The 24,607-nt window shown below is 38.3% G+C and overlaps 3 protein-coding genes and 1 non-coding gene across 6 annotated transcripts in view; 2 read left to right on the top strand and 2 right to left on the bottom strand.

Moving 5' to 3' along the window:
• Positions 1–1,229: 1,229 nt before the first annotated feature.
• Positions 1,230–21,836, bottom strand: LOC136245087 (uncharacterized). 3 transcript variants are annotated; one of them, XM_066036595.1, is made up of 5 exons: positions 21,644–21,836; positions 15,734–17,187; positions 15,125–15,286; positions 9,121–9,324; positions 1,231–2,324 (listed from the first exon to the last, which is right to left on the bottom strand). In XM_066036595.1, the coding sequence occupies exons 2-5, from the start codon at positions 16,655–16,657 to the stop codon at positions 1,356–1,358; spliced, it is 2,259 nt and encodes a 752-aa protein (XP_065892667.1). In that variant the 5' UTR covers positions 16,658–17,187; positions 21,644–21,836; the 3' UTR covers positions 1,231–1,355. The 3 variants fall into 3 exon arrangements, with proteins under 3 accessions (XP_065892668.1, XP_065892667.1, XP_065892666.1); XM_066036594.1 differs by having other exon boundaries at positions 21,657–21,836; XM_066036596.1 differs by lacking the exon at positions 9,121–9,324 and having other exon boundaries at positions 1,230–2,324; positions 21,657–21,836.
• Positions 3,919–5,215, top strand: LOC136245691 (uncharacterized). Its single transcript, XM_066037180.1, has 4 exons — positions 3,919–4,007; positions 4,064–4,150; positions 4,431–4,505; positions 4,658–5,215. The coding sequence occupies exons 1-4, from the start codon at positions 3,975–3,977 to the stop codon at positions 4,928–4,930; spliced, it is 468 nt and encodes a 155-aa protein (XP_065893252.1). The 5' UTR covers positions 3,919–3,974; the 3' UTR covers positions 4,931–5,215.
• Positions 16,792–16,864, bottom strand: Trnav-aac (transfer RNA valine (anticodon AAC)). The gene has a single exon. It is a non-coding gene; the product is annotated as a tRNA-Val (tRNA).
• Positions 21,816–24,607, top strand: part of LOC136245086 (unconventional myosin-XVIIIa-like) — a 29,236-nt gene continuing 26,444 nt past the window's right edge. The window contains exon 1 of the mRNA XM_066036592.1: positions 21,816–22,991. Coding sequence (XP_065892664.1) covers positions 22,011–22,991 — 981 coding nt within the window. The 5' untranslated portion in view covers positions 21,816–22,010. The remainder of the gene's footprint in view (positions 22,992–24,607) is intronic.

Here is a 24,607-nt window from a genome sequence, read left to right as displayed (position 1 = left end):
ATGGCCTTTATGGGGGCCGCACCTTTTTTTACAGCTTGGCTGTTTTTGATTAGATATAGTAATCTGTAAGCTCACTGGTATAGGAACCATGAATCCAGATACAAATGTCATGACTTACAAATTTTACAGTTACAATCAAAACATTATAACTATACAAATATGCATAGCATGAATTCATTTTGCATAACACAAGTGATAAATTACTGGAGTTCTATATCTTTAAACACAAAGCTACAGCAGCATAAGGTCATGCTCAGTGTTTTGCATTTAATGTTAGAATGTCTGAAAAACTTTATATGGATATGGATATTTACATGCATGTTAGTATACCTGACTGCCCTATTAGAGTATATACCTGACTGCTCTATTAGAGTATATCAATCTTATTAACAAGTTTTGAAGAGGGCTCATGTTACCTCTGTAAATCATTCCCTGAGGGATGAATGCAAGCTTTATCAATTGTTGTGCTGTGCCATTACACTATATTACTCAATCATTTTGACCTGCCACACTAAATGGTGTGTTTAGGGCCCTGCTTGCAGAAGTCTAAATTTTACAGGGGGGTTCCTGAACCCCTTGGACCCCCCACCTCTTCCTACGCCCGATTGGTATAGAAAAACCTATCCTTTATATCAAAAGCCTAGCCCTGCTACCATTAAAGATCAGAAATACTCTAATAGAGCAGTCATAATATACACAAGTTGAATGTCTATTCTTCTATTGCAACTAAAATTCTTATCCAGGATTCAGGAAAGATCTAGAGTTGATAACTCCAAACATCAGAGACTATAAAGATCAGTTGTGCTCCACATAAAGTGCTTTACAAACCTTATTATATATTGCATATCAGGGCCGATCCAGAGTTTGGAAAGTGGGGGTGCACTTTGCTGAAAAGTTGGAGACCAAAAAAAGAGGCCACAGCCATTGTGGCTACCCTTTATCAGATGTATTTACTATAAAGTATATAAAGATCCTTATTCGTAGCTTCATAGTTAAGTTACACTGCCTCATGAACACTGTGACTGCTTTATTAGAGTGACTGCTCTATTAGAATATTTCGATCCTGTATGCAATTTTTATTGAAAGGGATGGACGGGAGGGGGGACGTGCCCCCCTGCTCCCGCCACTGCATATAGTCAACTTCTAGAGCCCTTTACATTCATGCAATTGGAATATAATGATTGTAACCAGGTAGTGATTATTCTATGCCTTGCAGCAGCACCTTAGACCAAATTAAAAAGACAGAAATATATAAATTTGTTACCCACACAAGTCTTTGACAATTATGCCTGATCACACACAATTTTTCACTGATTTAAAAAAAAGTTTTCAGCTCCAAGCTGCATATAAATTAGTTACACTAATTCTGAAGCTTCTCCCAATTCTACTGTGGTCAGTGAAGACTCAGCAGCAGCTTCAACACTCCCACCCTTACTGTATCCTCCAATAACCATGATGGTGGTGTTGTTGATTGTGGCTATTGCTACACTGGATCTTGGACTAGTGAGGGAAGCTACTTTCTTCCATGCATGACTTTCAGCATCAAGGATGAAGACATCTGATGATAGTTTGCTATTGAAACTTCCACCAGCAATCATGGGTGGGTGAGTAGAAGCCACACCTACTCTGGAAAAAGGCACCATGGCTTCTTCTATCCATGCAGAGTTTTGTTGGCCAATGTGAATCTGTTGGTCCAGCAATAGTGCCAGCATCAATATACGATAGACATTCCTGAATGCTGATATGTTATCATTGTAACCACAAATATATAATTCTTCTTCAAAAACAACCAACTGCATTGCAAACATAGGACAAGGCAAGCAAATATGCAATCTTTTCCATGATAAAGGAACTTTTCTAAAGTTGAGTATTTCAATATCATCAGCAATACCATCACCTGTTTGTCCACCAGCTACTATCACATGGTCACAGTGTACAACTGCTCCTGGCTTGAATCTGGGTATAAGCAAGTTAGGGTAGAGAGAAATCCAACTGTTATTCAATTTACTGAAGGTTGAAACTTTACTAGTCTGATTAAGTGTAATGAAGTCTAGTCCACCTATGGCAGTCACTTGTCCATTAACCATCAGTAACACAAAATAATACTGTTCTGGTTCAGGCAGTTCCTTCCACTGATGCATTGAGATATCATAACAGTAAACAATATTTCTGGGAATGTGACATGGACTGTTAGTATCTGTGACATAAACGTTCTCATTATCTCCAGCCACAGACGCTCCATATATTTTATGTGGTAGATCAGCGCATCTTGTCCACTTGATGTGACACTGTCCACTCTTTAGTGCTTGAGTTAGAGAAGCTGCCTAAAATTTTGAGGAGAATGTTTATGGCATACACTGTACCAAAGATACTACAACATGAATAGATTGAAAGAGTTACAGGTTAAGTTGACATTTATGATGACATAATTTGGTCAGACGTACTTCTGGTCATATAGCAGGGATACATCCCCCAGGTGGTTCCAAATATGGTAGGTCTGGGGGCACCAGCCACTGACTGATTTTGAACATAGAAAGTTACTAGATTCATGATTTCATGAATAGTATAAACTGTTTTCATGCTGGGTTCCTTTAAGTTCTAAATGTAAATCAGTTATGATTTATGACCGGTCAGGTATGGTAGTGATCCAAATGGCTACATATTCAGCTTTAATTAAAAAGCTGAAGATTTAGTTATACCATCACTAAATCATTGATTTCTTTCATTCAAAATCGTACTCTGTTATGAATGGTAGTTCGACTGCTATATCATCATACAGCATGATAGTACTGTATAGTAGGGATCACAAAGGTGTGGGTATGGCCCAAGAAAAAAACATCATCTAAAAACCAGCCCCACTTTTCACTGACGACAATGAAGCAGTATTGATTAGGTAAAACTAAGCCCAAACAAGCCTTCAGATCGACCCGAAACGCTTTCAACAAGTTGCTATGTAATTTTTTTTTAAATTATTTAACGGAATTTTCTACTGACTGAGTAAGTAAGTAAGTAAGTACGGTACCGCTCAAGTGTAACTTCGCACTCGCTCGCTCGCTCGCTACTCGCCAGGCAAACACTCGCTACTCGCCAGGTAAACACTCGCTGCACGCACTTGGAAGAATTGCGAGTATCGAATACACAGTTTTGGTAAGCTTTATTTAGAATGCACTTAGTGCGCATGCGTAAGACACATACACGTTTTTGTTTTGAGCGTAGACTGTAATAGCGTCTGAAACTGGATCCATCAGAATCGCTTCCAAAAAAGCAAAGACACGTGAGTAAAGTTGCTGAATTTGTTAATCTAGTACTTATTTTTATTTTAGCTGCTGAAAGCTACGCTTTAGTCGATTTTGTTGATGAACAGTGTTACGGAGTTGTGCCAACGCAACGCATTTTACATTGTAACGTGATTGAACTCAGCCGCGGAGATGATGTAACTATTCTTTGGGACGATAATAAGGAATATTTTGCTAGATTTATCGTTGCATGTTTGTCTTTAATTTAGCATCGCACAACGGTTTGTTGTTTACTGTAGTGTAGTTTGCATATTACTTAAATTCTTTTTGTGCTCTTAGGATCCAAAACTTTTTGTGAGGCTGAGGAAGACAGGTTGTGTGAGAGTAATGACTCTGACAATGAACCAGCCATAGTTGAAGAGGACCAGCAGAGGGCTCAGGAAGATAAAGAGAAAGTTTCACCAGTGAAGACAGCAGGAAAAGGGAAAAGGAAACAGACAGGGGAGTTTCTTATAAAAACTGGAAAGCCGCCACTGAGGAGTGTTCCATTGAATGTAAGCTAAAGCATTTGTATACCTCTAAATCGTTTTGTTGTGCATTTACGTACATGTAGCAATTAAATGCTTACACTGGACAGGACATTGAATTGTACAGTAGTGATCCAGGAAATGACGAGGTTAGTGTGGCATAATTTGCTTGTAAATATCATGTCTTTTAAAGTTTTTCAGGTGTTGTGCGATGGTGGAGGAAGGGTTTGGAAGAGTGAATAAGGCAAGAATCTTTTTTTTTGTCTGCATGCCATGTTATTTACCTTAAGTATTTTATAGAGTTTCACGGTTCCATTTGGTGGTACAAGCAATCAGACTGGTGGCTTACAAAGCAGTGATCCCATCCATTATACTGGTGGAGTGCAGGTATGTATTGACAACAGCACATGCGCATTTACTGTCAGTATAACATTTTCACAATGTGAAAAGCCATGCTGAGAACATGCACTGTTTCTGAAGAGGCAAACGTTAACTTTCAGGATTAAGTGATGGTTCTTTTTGGTGCCAGTTTTACCTTGCAGAACATGTACGTGCTTCATTCCTTATAGCACTGTAACTTCAATGTATCACCATAATAGTAAACTATACTGACATTGTTACAGAACTACAAAAATAACTTTGCTCATTGATTTTTTTATTACTGTAGCAGTTAGAATTTGAAAGTTTACATAAGATGATGGGTACTCTTGGTACAGCCTTGAAGCAAAATGAAGAAAAACAGGTATTTACTATCAAATACAATTCATTTTTACATGCATACATATGGTATGTATATATATGCAATAGATATATAAACAGTAAATGTTTTATGACTGCATGAAACATTTACTTTGAATGTCTTTGAACGTCTTATTGTTTCGTCTTATGCTACAGACAAAACAATACACTGAACTCAAAATGGATGTGGGGAAGACTTTCCAGGAGCTTCAAAAGACACTGTCATTTATAATGGGGAAAATGGTGAACACATCCCGTGTGGAGTCAGATGGGTTTGCAACTCCGTCCGATAGTCATGAAGCAGTACAATCTTCTAGACCAAGTGTTTTGCCTTTCAGTCTGGCTCCAGCTGTTTCCCCAACCTGTTACATTCTGGATACTGTGCCATCTACCACTTCTGTACCAAGTTGCTCCATTTCCCAGTTGTAATCCTACTGTAGCAATAGCTTCCACTCCTAACCCAATTGTTGCCAATCCTATGACAAGTGTTGCTTCACCTATCAGTGCCAGTATGTCACCTTTCAGCCCCACTTTCATTGAAGATACCGGACCATCCCTTGACTCGACACTAGAACTGTCTTTTGATCCTTCATATGAGGCCGACATGGATCAGTCCATTGCTACTACACCGAACAATAACAGTGAAACTAATGCAACGCAATCTGTTGCTACTACAGAAGAAGTAAGAACATCGGAAACTGAAAACGAAGGAATTCTGAATTCTTGTTAGGAAGCTACGTAAGAACAGTTGCTCACACCAAAATTTTTCAGCCAAATTAAATGAGGTGCTGTTTGACAAGGACATGAGGAAGAGACCAAATGTAGCAGGCAAAATGGGAAAGATGAAATTGAATCCAATTTTAATGGACTATATCAAATCTCTGGCTTTTCAACATTTTCCCTTGGAAGAAGGTGAAAAAAGAGCAATGAGTGGGCCCGATGTGTCATTGCTATAGATGAAAAGAACTGCCGATTGAACAAAACACCCGGGAATCCGAATGTTCTTGATTTACTTTAGTGAAGTAAAGCAATTAGAACTAGACTGTTTTAGATTTAGTATGTTATTGAACAAGGCAAGTTAAACTGTACATATTTATCTTTCTTTGAAAAACTGTGGAATTGTATTTGCACATACAATAGTGTTCTTATTAGTACCCACTAGGGTTACCATTAACTTCAATCACTTTAGGCATAACTTTGTGCAGGTGTTGTATGTACTTCGCACAAATCTGTGGGGTTAGGGACAACCAAAATTGTTCAATGCCATCCATCAATTGTTCTAGGTTTGTTGGCTTGTAACTGTTCCTCAAATATTGCTTCAAAGATCCCCAGCAGTTTTCAATTGGATTTAAATCGGGGGATTCTGCTGGAGTCTTCCACCAATAAACATTGTGAAACTTGAACAAGCGACCAATATACTTGGATGAGTGTTTCGGGTCATTATCTTGTTGCAGTCGATGACCATCAGGATAGTAAATTTTGATAAAGGGCACTAAGCTTGACTCCAATATTTTCCCATATCTCACTGCATTCATGATGCCTGTGAACATCACCAAATGAGTAGCCCCCCGCATTGATATTCCACCCCAGATGTGCACTTTAACTGGATGTTTTGGGCATTGCTTAAGTGCTCGACCCTCTCTCTCTTTACGAAAACAAAGACGGCCATGATTATCTAGCTGGACAGTACATTCATCCGTAAATATCACATCTTCAAACTTCTCCTGGTTGTTAATCTGAACTTGACACCACTCTTTTCCCTTTTCTTTATTGGCTTCTCTTACGAGTTGGAAATAGTGTGGGCGGGTACAAACCCATCCCAATTCTTTTCTGCAGCGCTTAATGGTCAATATAGACACGTTTGGTAAGTTAGGGAATATCCCTGTCAGCTTCTCCTTCAGTTTTCTAGCAGTTAGCTCGTCGTCGGCTCGTAAACTGTCTTCTATTGCATTCATCATGTCAGTTGTTAGTAGCCTTGGCCTCCGTGCTCTAGGGAGGTCTCTAATGTGTGAAACTTGAGGAATTTTAGAACCAAGTATTGCAAACTACGCAGTGTTACTTCCACTTCTTCATCTTCCAGCCTTCTTTTAATATCACGAAGAGAATATCCACTGCGCCAAAGAATAATCACTCTTTTTCTAACTGCAATGCTTAATCGACCCATCCCTAAAGAATTCAATGGTGTCACGTGATAGCAAACAGAGCCGGCTCACATTGACTCACCTTCCAACAGGGACGCATGCTGTACTACGATGAAAAGAGCACAAAAACTTTGTTAGAATAGTGAACACAGTACTTGTACCACTAGCTCACGATCGTGCAAGGCTGACTTAATTGGCGTGACTTGTACTTCACGAGCGAGTTCACACGCGAGTACACTGTGAGGAGTACACTTGGTACTCGCAACTCGTTCGAGGGTGTCTACTTATCGTCTCGACCCGAGCGAGCGAGTGCGAAGTTACATTTGAGCGGTACCGTAACTGACTGATGCCTTCAGATAAGAGTAACTCGTCAACGGCTAAGGCATGGGTTTGATTTTTTCACTGTTCAACGTTTCTTCGACCCGAGAAGTACCTTTTGGCATACCGCAGTACGTACAATGCATCATGCCATTCTTCATGGACTTACCAGCATCCTCCTTTGTGTCCCATTCATCTTTGCTGACAGCAAAGTGTTGATTTGGTGGCAGCATGTAATGGCTTCCCTTTGTAACGGAAATCATCCATATTTTTCACAGTGGCTATTTTGATTGCAGAGGTGCTTTTTGAACAGTTCTTGATTCGTAATGCTGTGTAATGGGCTGAACATAGCTGACAACAAAGCGCAATGGATACTTTACTTTACAGATGACAATTGATAGCTGGGGTACACAGCACCATTTTTTTTAAATGTGGTATGTGTGGGTTCACTAGTCATAATAATTTTATTTACAAAAATAGTTAATGACAACTAGAGGACCATAGCACATCAATAAAAAGTACTGAAACAAGCTGGAGTAGTGCACAATATTAAAACAATGAGAAGTGTTATATCCCTACCGTGCATTTCCATTATGGTATCTTGAGCACAGTAGGGATATAACACTTCTTATTGTTTTACTGTGATTTAATATCATGCACAACTCCAGCTTGTTTCAGTACTTTTTGTTATGGTCCCTACTCTAGTTGAAAACTCCAAATTTTTTTGTGTAAATGTTAGAATACATCTGACTGCTTTATTAGAGTATCTCGATTAGTAAAGGGTTTCCAATACATAACTTTGTTCCTCTCTGTGAGGAATCATTGTAAGGTTCTTAGCTATACTGCCCTGCCCTGTTCCCATTTATTGTGTAGCTTGGCCCCTACATACACCCTGTGGTGTTATGCCAGTTCATAGTAAAACATAGTAAATCATAGTAAATCATAGTAAATCATACGTATATAACCAATTAGAAAGACCTTAATTGAGTTGACAGCTCCTACATACTTAGCTTGTGAGAGGTCATTGATCTGATACTATAGAATCATGTGATGTTTAATCTCTTATGTTCTAAACAGATCAGAAAGTTTTGGCACTTTGGAAAATATATATGGGTACAAGATATACTCTTGATGGCTCATTCAATTAATGATCATCATATTGCAAATGATCAGGTGCTGGTTGTTTTAGTGAAACAGAATTTTATCAACAAAACAAGGAGGTGATTGGCTTACACCTGCAGGTATACAAGTTTGTAGTGCTAAAGCCATATAGTAGAGTTATGCCTGGCCAAAGGTATAAGTAAGTTAAATTAGTTACTCAGTAGTAAATTCCGGTAAGTGAACAATTAAAATTCCATTGAAACTCTTTGAAAGCATTTTGGGTTGTTCTGAAGGCATGTTTGGGCTTGTTATGCCTAACAAATACTGCCAAGATATTTCAAAGGAAATTATGAGGCTGATGTTTGGATGGTATTTTTAGCTAACAGGAAAGTGCAAACCTCCATGATCCCTGTACTATACTAAACCACAAGGGTTTATTTTAGTGGTGGGCAGTTATCCTCCTCTGGGAATTGCTTGCTTCCTCTTGACATTTAATTAAACTCATGAAAGTATTAATTTTCATCTGACTAATTGAAATCCAATCTCGTGATAGCTTTTTTTCAAACTTTTTCTCAACAGCCCATCATTTGGCTAAAAAATCACTTCCACATTCAATCTTGTGATCATTGTGTTTTTTAAATGTCATAATTGCTATTTCTTTATACACTGCAATATCTGATTAAACTTGGTTCCAAGTCTAATCCTTTGATAAAAATTTTGAGGGAGACATGCCCCAAAACCCCCTAACTACAGCAGCATACTAAGTGCATTTCACACAATGGTGAGAACCCCTCAACTACCCTAACTGTATCAACCAAACTGGATTACTAACTTCCACAAAAGAATTCTATAATGCTTTCCACCTCTTTGCCCCTCTCTACTGGCACTTTACAGCATAAGCCCCCTCTTGACTATATATCTAAAACAAACTATATTGCATATCAGTTAACAGGTTAACAGTCTTCTGTTGTTGTTGAATGACATTTTTAGTGGATTACTAGGGTAAAACAGTGTTACAGTATGAAATCTGATTGCCTCTTTAGTTAGTTTATCACTTACTTGTCCCTCGGTTGAAGTAAGTGGCAGTGATCCAGCACGATGCACACAAAGTTTTTTAGTGATCCTCACACGATTACATGGTAGAGAATCCACACGAAGTGGGAGATCTGGAGAGAGTCCATGAATTGGTAGTCGAGGTGGAAGCGGTGGTGAGCCATCATTTGTTGATTGTTGTCTTTCTTGTGGTCTGTATTTATTAGCATCCTACAAGCAAGACCATGAGTGCATGAAATCAAGACTGTACAATATTAAGGACTAGCTCTCAATGAAACTGTCATAAATGAATGTGCACCCAGCAGTCTAAGAATTTTGAATTTAATGGTATTCTTCAGTTTTCATATTTGATAGACAGTTCTTGTAACTACAAAGTTTTGTAAGTGTGAAATTAAGACTGTCACTTTGTGTCACATCACATTGGGCTAGTGGAAGAGACTACAGAGCAGAAGAGTACATGTTATAGGGTGGTACAGTGGATTCTCACTAATCCAAACTTCAGTAACCTGAATGTTCACTAACTGTTTTATTAGAACACATTGTCAAAAGTTGCATGTTTCATTAGAGTAAATGAATGGGCCTTGTACATTCAATGGAGTCCAAGCAAATTCACTAATTTGAATAGAATTCTGACAACTAAAGCAGAGCTATTTAAATTTGTAATGATCCACTGTATTTGAAGTAGCCATAGCTACATATCACTTCAAGATTTATGAAATTTCTTTAGAAACTGTGATCGGTCTCCAAAATGTTACAGAAAAAACACCATCATGGGGCAGCATGCCTCATTACATATTAACAAAGTAATAAAATGTGACAATAATTATGATTGCTATATCAGACTGACTACTTTATTAAAGTAAAAGTAGGTGCAGTGTCAAAACAATGAAAAGCAAATGACAGAGCCGTTCTAACTATACCAACATTTAAGTGAAAGCAAAGAAATTACTAACCAGTTGATACAGAAAGTTTTTAGATTTAATTTGTTCAGAAATTAGACTGATAGACAATAAATTGAGCAGAGTATAACAACAACATGTAGAAGGAGAAATTAAGAATTTTAAGAGTGTTAGGGATCATACCCATAAACAGTAGGGAAACAAGAGAGATCGCCTACACCTGCAGATTTTACTACTGGAGATTTCATCCCTAATTCAGTCTATAACCATGACTGAATTAGGGATTAAATGTCTACTAGTATATCTGTGGGTGTAGGTGACCTCCCTTGTTTCCCTACTGTTTATGGCTATAATCAAACTGATTTTTTTTCTTTGTTCTCTTAAATGTTATGACTAATGAACCCACACATACCGTATGCAAAGAAATTTTGACGTCAAAAAAATTTGACGAATTCGACGAATCAGTTTAATTCATCAAATTTAAATTCATCAAATGTTTATAAACGCCCTTAAAGTACAGGTTTTACCTACAATTTCTTCATTTTCGTCAAAATTTTATTCGTCAAATCTGCTGAAGTCTGAATCTGTCAAATTTTTCTTATGTCAAAATTTCCTTGTGTACGGTACAGCATCAATAGGAGAAAAATGACAATGACACCAGACATGCCATTAAATAGATTTTGCGTCCACTCCAACTATTAATTATTACTAAAAAACGAAGTTACATTCGCTTTGTTTCAGCTATTGAAGGATCCTGTCACAACAGAAAACTCTGACGATCCCCAATACGTAGGTAAGCCATCACACTGCACTACCACAAATTGACATCTTGTACTGTCAGCAAAGGTAAATGGTACACAAAGGAGGACACAAGTAAGTATTGCAGTTTCTGTGGTGTGCCAAAAAAGGTACCAGTCGGGCTGAAGCAACATCTAACAATGCAAAAACTCAGGTCCATAGCTTTAGTGGTTGATGAGTTACACTTCTTTTAACAGAGGCATCAAGGCAGGCAGTTAGTTAGACAGTCAGTAGAAAACTTTGCTAAATAAAATAAAATTCCGTAGCAGAGGCGTTTCTGACCACACTGGACACTTTGGGCTTCCCTCCAATACTGTCAAGGTGCCTTGAAGGTACTTTTAGGCTGGTTTTTACAGGGGCGGATACAGGAGGGGGGGTCAAAGGGAGCTCTTGACCCCCCTCCAAAAATTTTTAGTATACCAAGATCGAGATACTCTAATAGAGCAGTCACTCTAATAAAGCAGTTACAGTATTATAGTGTGTAGTGAGCTATTTAAGGATTTTTATGTACTTTATCAGTGATAAATACGTAGTTGGTGAGGTGGGCAGCTATTGCCAGCTGGCCATGACCTTTTCTTTTTTTTTTTGGTCTCACCTTACCAACCTAATGCCCCAGTTCATTTTGACCCCCCCTTTCCATAAGTCTGGATCCACCCCTGGGTTTTGAGGTGATATTTTAAGCCCAAAAAATCCCTAATGCTATCATACTGTATGATTGTGCAATATCAGGGTTAATTAGGCTACCTCATTGGAACCATTTTAGTACACCCTATTAGTGAGTCACTGGATAATCTAGGACATTATATGCAAGTATATACAGTAGTGTAAATCTCAGTACTGGAATGGAATATCTGCATTCTGTAAGAAATTTTTACTAAGTGATATCAATCATGCAGCCATAGCATAAGCAAATAAAAATGAAAGTTTGAATATTGCCGTTATTTAGTTAGTCAAATAATGCAATTAAACTGAAAAAGTATACATCCTTAATGAGTGAAGCTAGCTAACACTGCTTCTATCTCTTACATCAAAGTAAAAAACTAGGAGTATAATATGTTAGGGAACAGAAGTCACCTCAGTAGGTAAGTATCATAAATATCATAGACAAGTTGATTTACACATTCGGTTGGATCAAAGGCAACATGAAACCATATAGCCTCGATTATGACCTCCTTGGGACCAAAACATGCTCAGATAATCAAAACGTTTGGATAATCCAAGCTTATTCATTTATATACAGAGCCTGTTTAAGTATTCTAATAGAACATACATCTGAAAAACTATGGCACAACAAATAAAACAACTAAAAGCACAGCGAAAATTATAACCAACTTGAAAGCATGTTATAACAAACACCTCTATTTCAGCAATTGTCATGTTGTTTGAAAATCATGTGCTTAGAAGTGCGGGACAGAAGCCAGTTAAACCACAATTCATACGACATCTTGGTTATCAACACGTTGTTGATAAGGATATCCTACTTGTGGTCGGGTTTAACTATAACTTATAAACTAGTTATTACTATCTAATCCAAAACAGCCAAGCGGTAAAAAAGGGGTGCAGCCACAAAAAAGCTATGGTGAAAAAAGATGTGAAATCCAAGTTGGCGACCAAGATATGACTGTGATGGTAGGTAAATGGCAATTTTTTAAATAACGACAATCAGGTGAATTTGTTGCCCTCTCTAGGACTCGACAACAAATTCACCTGAATTGTTGTTATTAAAAAAATTGCCATTTACCTACATCACAGCCATTTCTTGGCTGCCAACTTGGATTTCACATCTTTTATCACCACAGCTTTTTACCCCCTTTTTACAGCTTGGCTGTTTTAGATTAGATATCACTATTTTTTTACATTTGTATGCTCCAAGGCTGACCTATGGCCAGCTTTGGAGCTTCTTTTTACCTGTCTTTTTACTACAAGGAGAAACAGAATGTAAAGATTTTGTAGAGTTGAACATACATTTTTTTATAATTGTATAATTTTTACATAATGAACTTTTCTCAACAGACCAACAGAATGTAAATATCCAACTTGTCACAATTTTGGACAAGTTTTTAATCTACTGCATAACTTAGTTACAGAAGTAGCTGAACTCTCTCTGCCGGGTGACTAGCTTATAGCTGAATTTTCTACAGGGTGACTTGTTTGTAGCTGAACTCTCTACTGGGAAGTTTGTTTGTAGCTGAACTCTCTTACAGGTAACTTATTTGTAGCTGAACACTCTACTTGGTGACTGTTTTTTGTGAATGAACTCCATACAGGTGATTTGTTTGTAGCTGAACTCTTCACAAGGTCATTTGTTCATAGCTGATCTCTTTACACGATGGTTTGTTTTTGTAGTTGAATTCTCCACATATAAGTTGATTTTTTTTGTAGGTGAACTCTCTACAGGGTGATTTGTAGGTAGCTGAACTCTCTAGAGGGTAATTTCTTTGTAGCTGAACTGAGTGAACTCTCCACAAGGTGGTTTGTTTGTAGCTGAACTTACGCTGGTAAGTGAACTTACTTAAGGGTGATTTGTTTGTAGCTGAACTCTCTATTGGGTGATCTGTTTTTAGCTGAACCCTCTACTGGGTAACCTGTTTGTAGCTGAACTCTCTACAGGTAACTTGTTTGTAGCTGAATTCTCTATCGGGTGACTAGCTTGTAGCTGAACTCTCTATGGGGTGACTTGTTTGAAGCTGAACTTTCTATTGGTTGACCTATTTGCAGCTGAGCTCTCTACATGTTAGCTGAACTCTATGCTGGATGACTTGTTTGTCTCTACAGATAACATTTTTGTAGCTGAACTCTCTAGAGGGGGATTTGTTTGTACGTAGCTGAACTCCATACAGAATGACTTATTGGTAGCTGAACTCCCACTTATTGGTAGCTGAACTCTACTTTCTGTAGCCGAACTCTCTACAGGTAACTTGTTTCTAGCTGATTTCTCTATATATAATACAAGATGCATGTACCGCAAAAGGTCACACTGTAGAAAATCTAGCTACAAACCAATCACCCCGTGGAGATTCAATTACCACCCTGTAGAGAGTTCAGTCTAACCAGACAACTGATACGTAACTGAACTCTCATGGGTTAGATGAACTCCTGACAGTGTGACTTGTTTGTTGGTGAACTTTCCATTCAGCCAGCATCCAGTGTATACAGTTGCTGGCAGCTATGATGAAGTCCTGTGATTTTTTCTTCTTCAACAACAAAAACAGCATCAAACGAGTAAAAACTATCATTATTGTAACAATGAAGTAACTATATAATATTTGTAAGTACGTTGAACTGCATACAAATTGAATGCTTTAATAGGGTGAACTATTAGAGTATCTCGATCACGCACTTGCTTCATGTAGTTGGATCTTGCATTATAACTCAGTGGTTTTTACTCTGATTCTTCTATACTACTCCATGGACTTTCTATGATGATTATTCCATCTACATACTGGTTTTCAGCTCACTCTTCTAAGTGGTTTACCTGATAGGCATGAAAATTAATACTTTTTTTATTCACGAAACTCGATCACGTAATTGTGACACAGGTTGGGTTTTGTGTCATATCTCTATGGTCTTTATCTCGATTCCTTTCAAACCACAAAAAGTGGTTAGTCCATCTATACATAGCAATTTTCAAGTCAGTTCTCCAAGGGGTTTACCCTGTGGCATGACAGAAGTTCGACCTTATTTAACGTGAATGATCGGTCATAACTCTGTGAATATTTTTGGATTCCTACCAAACTGGGTACTGAGATCCACTTTAATGAGCCCTTTACGTGTGCCTAATTTCAGCCCGATTGAAGCATGCATTGGTGTTTTATGGTGGATTTTGCAAAGTGTGCAAAAAGAAGTAGCAGAAAAAAACAAAGAAATGAGATTTTTTTGTGTAGACTCCCCTGCACTTCTGTAGCAAATTTGGCTTCAATTGGATAAGGGATCGCAGAGCTACATATGTGTAAAAATCATGTTTTCTTTCTTCCTGCCAATATACTCACGGTGTGGCGCACCGGCTTCTTGGGCCGCAAGACACATACCGTGTGTCTTGATTTATATACAACCAACTGATAATCAAACTATGTATAGGTCAAAAATGGCTAGTTAACTATTGGACCAGGTTACATCATCAATACCCATATACACTAGATCTCCAAGTGACCGTTACAAGCATAGACACTTTGAATGACAACTATACTCTGATGCATGCTTTCATAACTTAATTAACTGCTAAGTAGTAAATAACGAGGTCATGAATATCTTAACTAACCCATTGACCTTACAATGAATGGTCCTATTACAGTAGCAGCTGTTCAATTACTTACTGGTTTTGGTGAAGAAGTAGATGGCACAGAATTGATAAGGGGTGTCATCAGATTGACAGTATCTATATTACTGCTGTTACTAAATGACTTGGGTCCACTTGTAACTGGAAAGTATGGTGGTCGAGGTGGGATCGGAGATGGATCATTATTGTGGTCTGCAATCTATAGTAAGCAAAATACAAATAGTATAATTCAGCTAAATCAGGGAGATCTATAGCAAGCAAAAGAGGATGATAATAATCCTTTAGCTGTTGGTCTCCATCCACCACTTAAATCCCCAGAATAAGATCTAATGAAACAATACAGCTTGCACTATTTTATTTGTAGAACACTAGATAGAAGTCATGGATTAGTGTGCCCATTTTCAAGTTACAAAGCCACCAGAAGCACTAAAACAATACCACAAATCCTTTAAAATGGAGCATTCTGATAGGAGCTGCCAACATTAAATTCCAGCTCAATTTTTGCACAGCTTCACCAGACCCTATCGGGGAATTAGGGAGAGCAGCACGAGATAACTTTAATTCATTTTTGAAGCCTCACAAAGTGTTCACATGTATGAACTCTTGCTTTGGCTATATTTGTAAAGGTAATTGTTCAAACACAAACCTGAGGCATTTGCATAAACCTTATTTTTATTTCACCATAAAGCAGCCCAAGCACCTCAGATACAGCATTTATATTGGGACGCATTTTCGGATCATTATCCAAACACTTCTCTGTCAGTGGCTTCAATTCTTCAGCTACTCCAACCAGTTTATCTAAGAACTGTTGACGACGTTCAACTTCAGTGAATCCCCTGACAGATCGTGTCTTGGGATCAAATTCTGTAAGTGCTGTTGGAGTAGGCCATTCTCCACTAACCACAAACAGTGTTATGCCACCAAATGAAAAAATATCTAGTGCTGTACCATAGTTAGGGTTGTCAACACCGGATTCCGGGGGCATAAAATCTGTGGTCCCTGGATTTGTTGTCAGTTTGCTCTTTGTTTGTTTGTTGTCAGCTTGGATCACTTTAGCTACACCCAAGTCTCCAATTTTAGCTATCAGTTTGTTAGTCAACATCACGTTATTGGGAGATAGGTCACGGTGAATTATTGGTGGATCACGTGTGTGGAGATAGGTCAGACCACGTGAGACATCTAGCAAAATAGGTATTTTCGCTTTGACATCAACTTTAGGTTTGTCGTTGATAAACGACGTTAGGCTGCGATCCATTAACTCCATCATCATGACGGGAACATAGGAGTTTTTACGCAAATAACATATTCCGATAAACTGCACGATATTCTCGTGGTGCAAGGTGCTACATTGGTAACATTCACGCAAAAAAGATTTCTTTATTGCCTGCTTTTCTTCTTCCCCCACTCCTTCGACCAGTATTGAGTGAATCTCTTTTGCAGCATAAACAATTCCTCGATACTTCACAGTGAAAACCCTTCCATACGCACCACGTCCCAATTCTCTCCTATCTGGTTCAACTCTCGTCAGGATCACCCGTTTCAGGGTTTGCTCCACATCAATCATGATCATATGCCAAGAAAAATGCGTTGGACGTGTAGGCTGCTTTTACTCGTGACATATATAGATCATAGAGAGAGCTCGTGATCTCATGAATTTATCTACAAAACGTGCAGCAAAAACTAAAAAAAAAATAAAAAAAATAGTGATTCCGCCCGGGATCGAACCGGGGACCTTGAGTGTGTTAGACTCACGTGATAACCACTACACCACGGAATCACCTTAAATAACACTGAACATTAAGATCCTTTTAAAGACACATTATTAACTGCTACAGTGCAGTGAAGGTGGCAAATCAACAACATTTAGCAATCCTTGGGCGATCTCAGGTGGATACTTCATGCCTGTGATGCTAACATATCCTTTATTCATCATGTCTTGTTTCTTTGCTTCTAGTGCTGTAGAGTCCTTAATTTCTGAAGGCACTGCTTGTGACTTAGTAGCTGCTCTCTCTATGATCTCAGGGTGTCTGGCTAGCCACTGCTGTAGGAGCTCCGGTCCTGTGAGCCTTGAGTTGGCATTGGCGGTGTGCCACATTGAAGCTATAGTAGAAGAGTAGAACATGTAACCAAGCAAGCATAGAAATAAATGAAACAGGTTTAATGCATAGCATGGTCAGACAAGTACAGGCAATAGGCCACTACAAATAAATTATGATTCCTGTTCACCACCTGCATTTGTTTACTGAGATGTTTCATTATTCTATTATTTCCCAGTTTTTTTCTGTACAGGCTCAGTAATTGATTAGATTTTGATTTATTATTTTATACTCACAACAATCGGCACAAAGCCATTCCTCCTTGTTGGAGCAATACAAAAACAACAACAACAACAACTGACTAAGCACGCATGAATATACAGGATAAACACAAGCAAGACAATAGCATACATTACACCACCCAAAATACAAGTACACAAATAACACTCAGTAAAATTGGTCTTATAAGGGTGCTAGCTCACATATCAGTGTGCTACCAAGTTGGCACAAAATCACTTTTGCAATATTCTTGCAACTTAAATGATGAAGTTACAAGCTTGACCATGCTTTAAGCAGTTCGCTACAGTTGTTCCCTACCATGCATGTTAAGTAGACTAGTATGGTAGGTGACTCCCTGTACTTTTTACAATGAGTACTTTGTACTAAGTGCAAGTATAAAGTCATTTCAGTATTGAGTGAATTCACTAGGTGTAATAGGCACTTTCAAATGACAGTGATGTACTCTAAACCCTGCCTTGATTAACAAACTTTCTACAATGGCTGTACACACATGATATTGTCTGTGTTTTCTTCTCCTACATTGTCAACATGCTGCAAACATGTAGTATCACCAAATACACTAGTGTGTGGTGACTATACCGTATAATCATCAACATTGAGTGTCATAAGATGTGGAAAGATATACATGTAACACTCAGGAGCCCACAAGACTTGTGGCATACAGGGTCATCCATGTAACTTGACATTTCAGGCTGTACTGCTAGTGTATTCACAACAGCTGGCTACCTCACATGCACTACACAATAAACAAAGGGTAGCTGAATGCATGAAGTAGTTCATGGAAACTACTTCAGGTTCGCTGGCCATAAATGCCACAAGTGTGGATCCATTCACCTCACAAAACTCCTTATCTGGCATAAACCATTATCCTGTTCACTACACCAATAATGATACTTGTTTTATTGTTGATAGTTGCGACTGGTGTCGCGCATTCCAATTAGCTGGAACTCTTTATTTAATATGGTTCCCAGTAACATTATTCCTTCATGTTTTGCAACAGGGGTTGACGTACATACAAAAAGGAAGCATTGAGCAAACCACTAGGTTGGTAGTTCAACTTTTTAAAATTTTATGCTGACATTGTTTCTCAAATTCCACTATAAGTTTGCATATGTTATACCCACTGTAGGTGCCTGCTGGAAAGAATAATAATAAAAAAGAGTCCTTTACTCTACACACAAAAATCAAATGTGTGCTGTTGAAACATGCAGTATTGTTGGATGTACCACAGCATCTAATACTAGAAGACTGCCCCTCCAAACTATTTTGATATATATACTGAATGCCTCTAATTACTATATTAAATGGAGAATTGAAGCCATGCACAAATTGAATACTTTGAACAATTGAAATAGCAATCATAACAGACCACCTCACACAGACAGATGACAAAGCACACACACCACACGCACGCACGCACACACACACACACGCTGTTAATATTTAACTGCATTCTGTGTTGAACTTTTTAAAAATTCCTTTCTTGTGCTATACATGTATCTCTTTACAGACACTACAGTGGTACAGGTTTACAAGATATTACAATATGTGTACATAGCAATGCAGTACAGTACAATACAGCAATATATTGAATGGGAAGTACACACAGACTGACAACAACCAACCCCTTTACACACACAACAACTAGGTTAAACTAATCACTTGAGTCAAGCTAGCAAGTTATTAGGAAGGACTACAAAACTTAATAGCAGAGAGAACTAATAATATAATTGGAATATAGTCTGATCGTCAAGCTGTAATGACAAGCTGTAATGACAAGCTGTAATGACGTATCAGATGACTAAGCAACTATGTATCACACATACCAACCAACTGTCACACACACTGATGGAAGGTGTACTATACATTAACAGCAATGAATAGTACATTGAGTATGTTCTGCCAGTGATTCAGGCAGTGAATATAAAATTACATGAGAGGCTCACATGAACCGGTATGGAATTATACCTACTAACATATATTTTTAAGAAATAGATTCTTTCTACCTCTCTATTGGGATATATCATGGATGGCTATGTGTGGTTGGTTGACTGTTAGTGACAAATAAATAAAACTTACTAGGATTTTTTCATGAAACTGTAGAGAACTCAAATATGTATTGGACTATCTTCATCACATTTCTGAATAGTACCCGTTAGCTGATGCAAAATATTTTCAAGCTTGCGCGTGTAGTACATTGTGTAATGTATATCAGCTCACGTGGACTTGTCCTACCCCCTTGGGTTGATGGGCTTAATGGAATGATGACATAATCAACCAGTAATTATGGGGCATCACTCATAACCACACTTACCCCCAGGTAATTTGACGTCTAATGCATTTACTAGGAAAATTGTACCATCACTACAATAATTAAAGAAATTTCACCAAATGCATTATGACCTATCTATGGCTCACACATTTATGCAGCCATTTCATGAAACCATATAACAACAAATTAATATTGATACTTAGTGATTTAGTATAAAATTATAGTTGGCGAGATTTAAATTTGGCAAAATGCTCTCACTGAAAACTTGGTGGTGCACCATTGCATGCAAGGTTGTATGTGATGTAAGCTGCCAGAAGGACGAAGTGTGCATGTTGTACAATCTTTTTGTGCTGAAATGGGTCTTTTATGGATTCAGTCACTGCATGCATCTGGCTTTCATGATTGAAACCAGGTAGGGTTGTCCGGGTGATGGGGTCTTATCTGCTTTATGGGTCCTCCTGCTGCAGCCCAGTTTCTTTCGTGGGCCATGCCGACTTATCAGTATTATGTGTTTCTGTCTGTAGGCAACACGTAATAGCCTTACCCATTACTCAATGGCTGTGCATAAATTGGTGTCTGTTACTGTCTGCAAGCTTACGTGTAGCCACGCTCACTAACTGAGATGAATTTAAGTTGCAGCCACACTTGGTTTTTCGAAACCAACCTCAACAATTGCTATCAAAAGTTTGGACACAAGGTATGAAAATAATACTAAATTTGGCGGTTTGGTAACAATAACCAATTCACCAAATTTAGTTTATTGCCACATTTTGTTGTTATACGTACTTAAACTCGATGTATAAAAGACTCACTGTGGGATTACTGTTTGAATACACCCAACAATATAACATGCACTAAAGAATGGAGCTATATACAATATAAATCAGTATTATAGCTTACAGAGCTACACAAGCAATTTTCTAAATCTTGCGTACAATATTTCTAGCTATAAAAAAGTTGAAAAGCTCATTTTAGGTATTTGTAACCATCTCAGCCAAATTTCTCACAAGCATGAAAGGTGAAATTATGAATGCTTCACAGAAAACAATACAAGTTTTATCAAGTTATTACTCAGGGAAGAAAATCTCAAATCAATTAAACTTATACACCATCTTATCGCCAGAGAATTTGATTATCTTGGTTTCATTTCTGTAGCCCCAATGTAATATGCATTTCGTTTATGATGTAGTGGAAGATGGTCATCAGTTCCTCGTTCTTGCTTCTTTGCGCAAGTGACTACACGGCAAAAACCATACCTCGGTAGATTTTCCAAGTCATGGTGACATTTTACGCCAAATTATAACTCTGCAACTGGAAGTTATAGCTTATTTTCAGTTTAGAGGGTATCTGTTTGACATCACACTATATATTTTTCGTATAATCACAGGTTATCCTCATGAGGCAAGGACGCTGGCAATTTCTTGCATGGGTTCATTGATTTTTGTCTCAAAAACATGGCATATAGTAACTGTTACTAACGTAAAATGACGTAACAGATACCCTCTACAGTTGCTATACAAATCACTTTCTTTGCTCTTCCTACTGTTTAGTTCCAAAACTGCTATTTTGGTAACTTGGACACTATGGATAATGCTAAGGCAATAAAAAGAATCAGAAATATGTACAAAAATAGCGTCGTGGTGGTGTTGAGGGTCAGACGGCAACATGTGCCAACTGCCCAAACCAATTACTTATAATAAAATGGTTAATTACCCCATGGAAAACCCAAACTCAAGACCAACCATGACCTGATACTGTAGCTGAGGGTAGTATTTCAAGTTAGGAACAATTACAGTCAGTGTCTCCCCACACCACACACGTGGGTAGCACAAATATCAAAAGGAGACAAGTACGATCCCACGAATGACGAAACACTATCATAACTTATATAGAACCATTAATGTATATGACACTGCGCACCCAGTGTGTACATGTGTGTGCTGCGCACCCTAGTAAGTCACCTTGAAGTGACTGGTAGAATTGATTTTTGTTCCGCTGATGAACAACTCCCTTTAAGTGTTTCCTTCTCTGGTCTAGGTTGTCTGGAAATGACTTATCGCAGTAATCACAATAGTATCGCTTGCCCATGTCTCTATTCCAATAATAGCACACTGACAGAAATATCCGTGAATATCCGGAAATAGTTTGGCAACTTTTTATTGTAAAAGCATTTCTGCAGTCTTTCCGTAATAGATGTCTATATTGCAGCGTAGAAGTACTACCTAATAATAATTTACATGAGTGCTTGTGTTTCGTGAAACGCTGTGTCAGCCAACTCGAGTTATTGACACCCCTGTCGACTCGAAGAAATAAGAATGCCGATCTTCAAGCGTAAGGAGAGGATACCCAAGACAAAAATATCGGCCCCTATGCCGGTATTATCAGACCAGGCTGGGAGCTCTGGAAACTTGAAATCATCCCGCGAAGATTTAACGGAGGAACGGGGTGGTCTTGAGCCAAAGACTGGACCAAATATCACCAAAATACAGAGTAATAGCTTGTCAAGACCACAGCCAAAGTACACCCAGAGGATTTCTGATATAGCGGAAAAATTTGGCGGTACTAAAGTATCTGGTTCAGAGATTGGCGCCTATCCAGCTGATCAGAGGAGTGCTTCCATGTCCCGCCTGATATCTCCTACAAACAGTATCAAGTCTGGTGTCACCTCTGTCTACAATAACAGTAGTAATAATGTAACACTGCGTGGGTCACCTTCTAGAGGCTCAACAGCTTCCCCTGCTCGCCATTCTATGATATCTAACAGCTCCTACTTGCTAGATGATGATTTCAAAATATTAGATAGAGAAAAAGATTATACTGGGGTGGAATTAGAGCTACCAGATCTTGAAGTTGATGATGGCTTGAGAGAACGTTATGTGCATGTAACAAAAGGTCCAACAGGTGGATTTGGTTTTGAGCTTCGTATCTCATACATGCCGGACCCGTTGATGCCAGATTCATCACGACCTGTCCATGTATTGGACCCAAAGAATACTTGTGTTGCTTCCCTGATGTCGGGTGATATCCTTGTTGAAGTGAATGGTGTCAATGTTGAATTTGAACCTCATGATAGAGTTGTTGATATGATACGAGCTGCTGGTGAAGAAATAGATTTTGTTGTACGTTCTGTCCCAGAACTTGTGGAATTAAACATCCGAGGAGCCCTTACAACTTCACCTGAGCTGTCATCCAGCCCATGTAAGATGCGCAGCACAGCCAAGTCAAAGTCACGAATGTTGAAAGGTGTAGGCACGTTACGCCGTGCAGGGAGAGGTGGCACCAAGAAAAAGACACTGGTGAGCCTGTACAGACTTCACACACGCACACACACCACAATGTTGTTACTATGTGCTGTTAAGGGCTGACTGAGACATTAATTTTAAAATGTGGTGTACTTTGTGTACCAAGTCTCAAAGTAGTGCATGATTCAAACTGACCTGGGACACTTGCTTGGTACCAGTATGGCAGGAGTACCTAGTTGGTCTGAAAAGTGATAAAAATGTTTCCACACTTGCACACGGTGTGATAAAATTGGTTTCCCTTTCACCCTCCACTAGTCAAGCATCAATTCATGAGTGTGTAAGGTATCCTGGCTGATAGTGAAGCAGTCCCACAAGTGATGTCTGAGTGGTAGAGTGAGCCAATCAAATGTGATCACCTACTTTGCATGGCTTCCACCTTCCTGTGTTAGTAGATAATATGCATTGTGATGTTCTGACATATGCTTGTACTTATTTGTAATTTTTTTTGACTTTAATATGTAAATTAGTGGAATAAGTGTGACCATGCGAAGTGCATCTCATACAAACCTCAAGTATATTTCATTTACCCATTTACCCCATTAATAAGAACACCTCATTATAGTGGCTATGTCAAGTAGGTCCCAAGTGTCTTATAACCTTGCTTATAAGACCACTTTGTTGTTGAGGCCTAGAATTTGTAATATGTGTCCTGGTGATGTACTTGAGAGGGAGAGAAAGGGATTGGCTGGTAATGTGTTAATTGTTGTACTCTGCCTTTGCAAACAGATGCTTCAATGTTGTCTAACATTATTCTTAGTTTCTTGATACAAAATATCACATTTTTCTAATAGTGTGGCTATTGTAAATTCCCAGGACATCTTTTACTAAACCCACTAAGTTATTTCACTCCCAACTTGTAAATTACTAACAAATGGGTGACTATTATATTCAAACTTCTGATAATCACACTTGCAAAGAATGATTTATTGAAACAATTTTATTACCACTAAATTATTTGCTATAATATATCTTGCTGTTTGACACATGAATGATCTGTGTTTTGTCTCGAACCAGATCAGAGGTACTAGCTAATGTCTGCTTTCCCAGTAGTCTACTATCAGAGTCAGGGGTAACACGTTACATAATAATATTACTTTTACAGTATCGAGTATTATAATGTGTTATATGACAAAGTAGCGAGTAATATGTAACGGTATTACATCCGGAAATTGTAAGTAATGTAACGTGTTGCTTGCTTTTAAGGCGCATTGTATCCAGGCACGTGATTGATTGCATTTTGGGTCCAGACAAGACTGGAGATAGCATTATATAGGCATGGACAAAGAATGAGGTGCATGTGAGGAAATAAATACACATATCAACTTTTTCCATCATGATGCTGATCTGATATCAATATGTAAATATACAGGGTTTCTCCGATAACTGATCTGATTGTCAGTGCAACACTGCCTGATAATGTATAGGTAAACACTCAAAAATATTGACACGAATATAATCCAGAAAGGTCTAAAAACTACGCTTGCACATAATATAAATTGAGTTAATACATTTTGAATATCAGGATACTCTTGATCCCAAGGTGTACACGTCTCCCTACATAGTAGACAAGAGTTGGGGTCGTTACACTAAAAATGTAACTAGTTACATAT

The sequence above is a fragment of the Dysidea avara genome, chromosome 15, assembly GCF_963678975.1.
Source record: "Dysidea avara chromosome 15, odDysAvar1.4, whole genome shotgun sequence".
NCBI lineage: Eukaryota > Metazoa > Porifera > Demospongiae > Dictyoceratida > Dysideidae > Dysidea > Dysidea avara.
The sequence above is the reverse complement of the archived record's forward strand: the minus strand, read 5'-3'. Positions and strand labels throughout refer to the sequence as shown.

Excerpts from the sequence above, each read along its gene's own strand:
- LOC136245691 (XM_066037180.1), top strand. The coding sequence starts at position 3,975 with ATGGTGGAGGAAGGGTTTGGAAGAGTGAATAAG. Across the intron at positions 4,151-4,430 it reads ATTATACTGGTGGAGTGCAG|CAGTTAGAATTTGAAAGTTT; the intron begins GTATGTATTGAC and ends TTATTACTGTAG. Across the intron at positions 4,506-4,657 it reads AGCAAAATGAAGAAAAACAG|ACAAAACAATACACTGAACT; the intron begins GTATTTACTATC and ends CTTATGCTACAG.
- LOC136245087 (XM_066036595.1), bottom strand. The coding sequence starts at position 16,657 with ATGATCATGATTGATGTGGAGCAAACCCTGAAACGGGTGATCCTGACG. Across the intron at positions 9,325-15,124 it reads CTACTTCTTCACCAAAACCA|GATGCTAATAAATACAGACC; the intron begins GTAAGTAATTGA and ends TCTTGCTTGTAG. Across the intron at positions 2,325-9,120 it reads TTACTTCAACCGAGGGACAA|GCAGCTTCTCTAACTCAAGC; the intron begins GTAAGTGATAAA and ends TCAAAATTTTAG.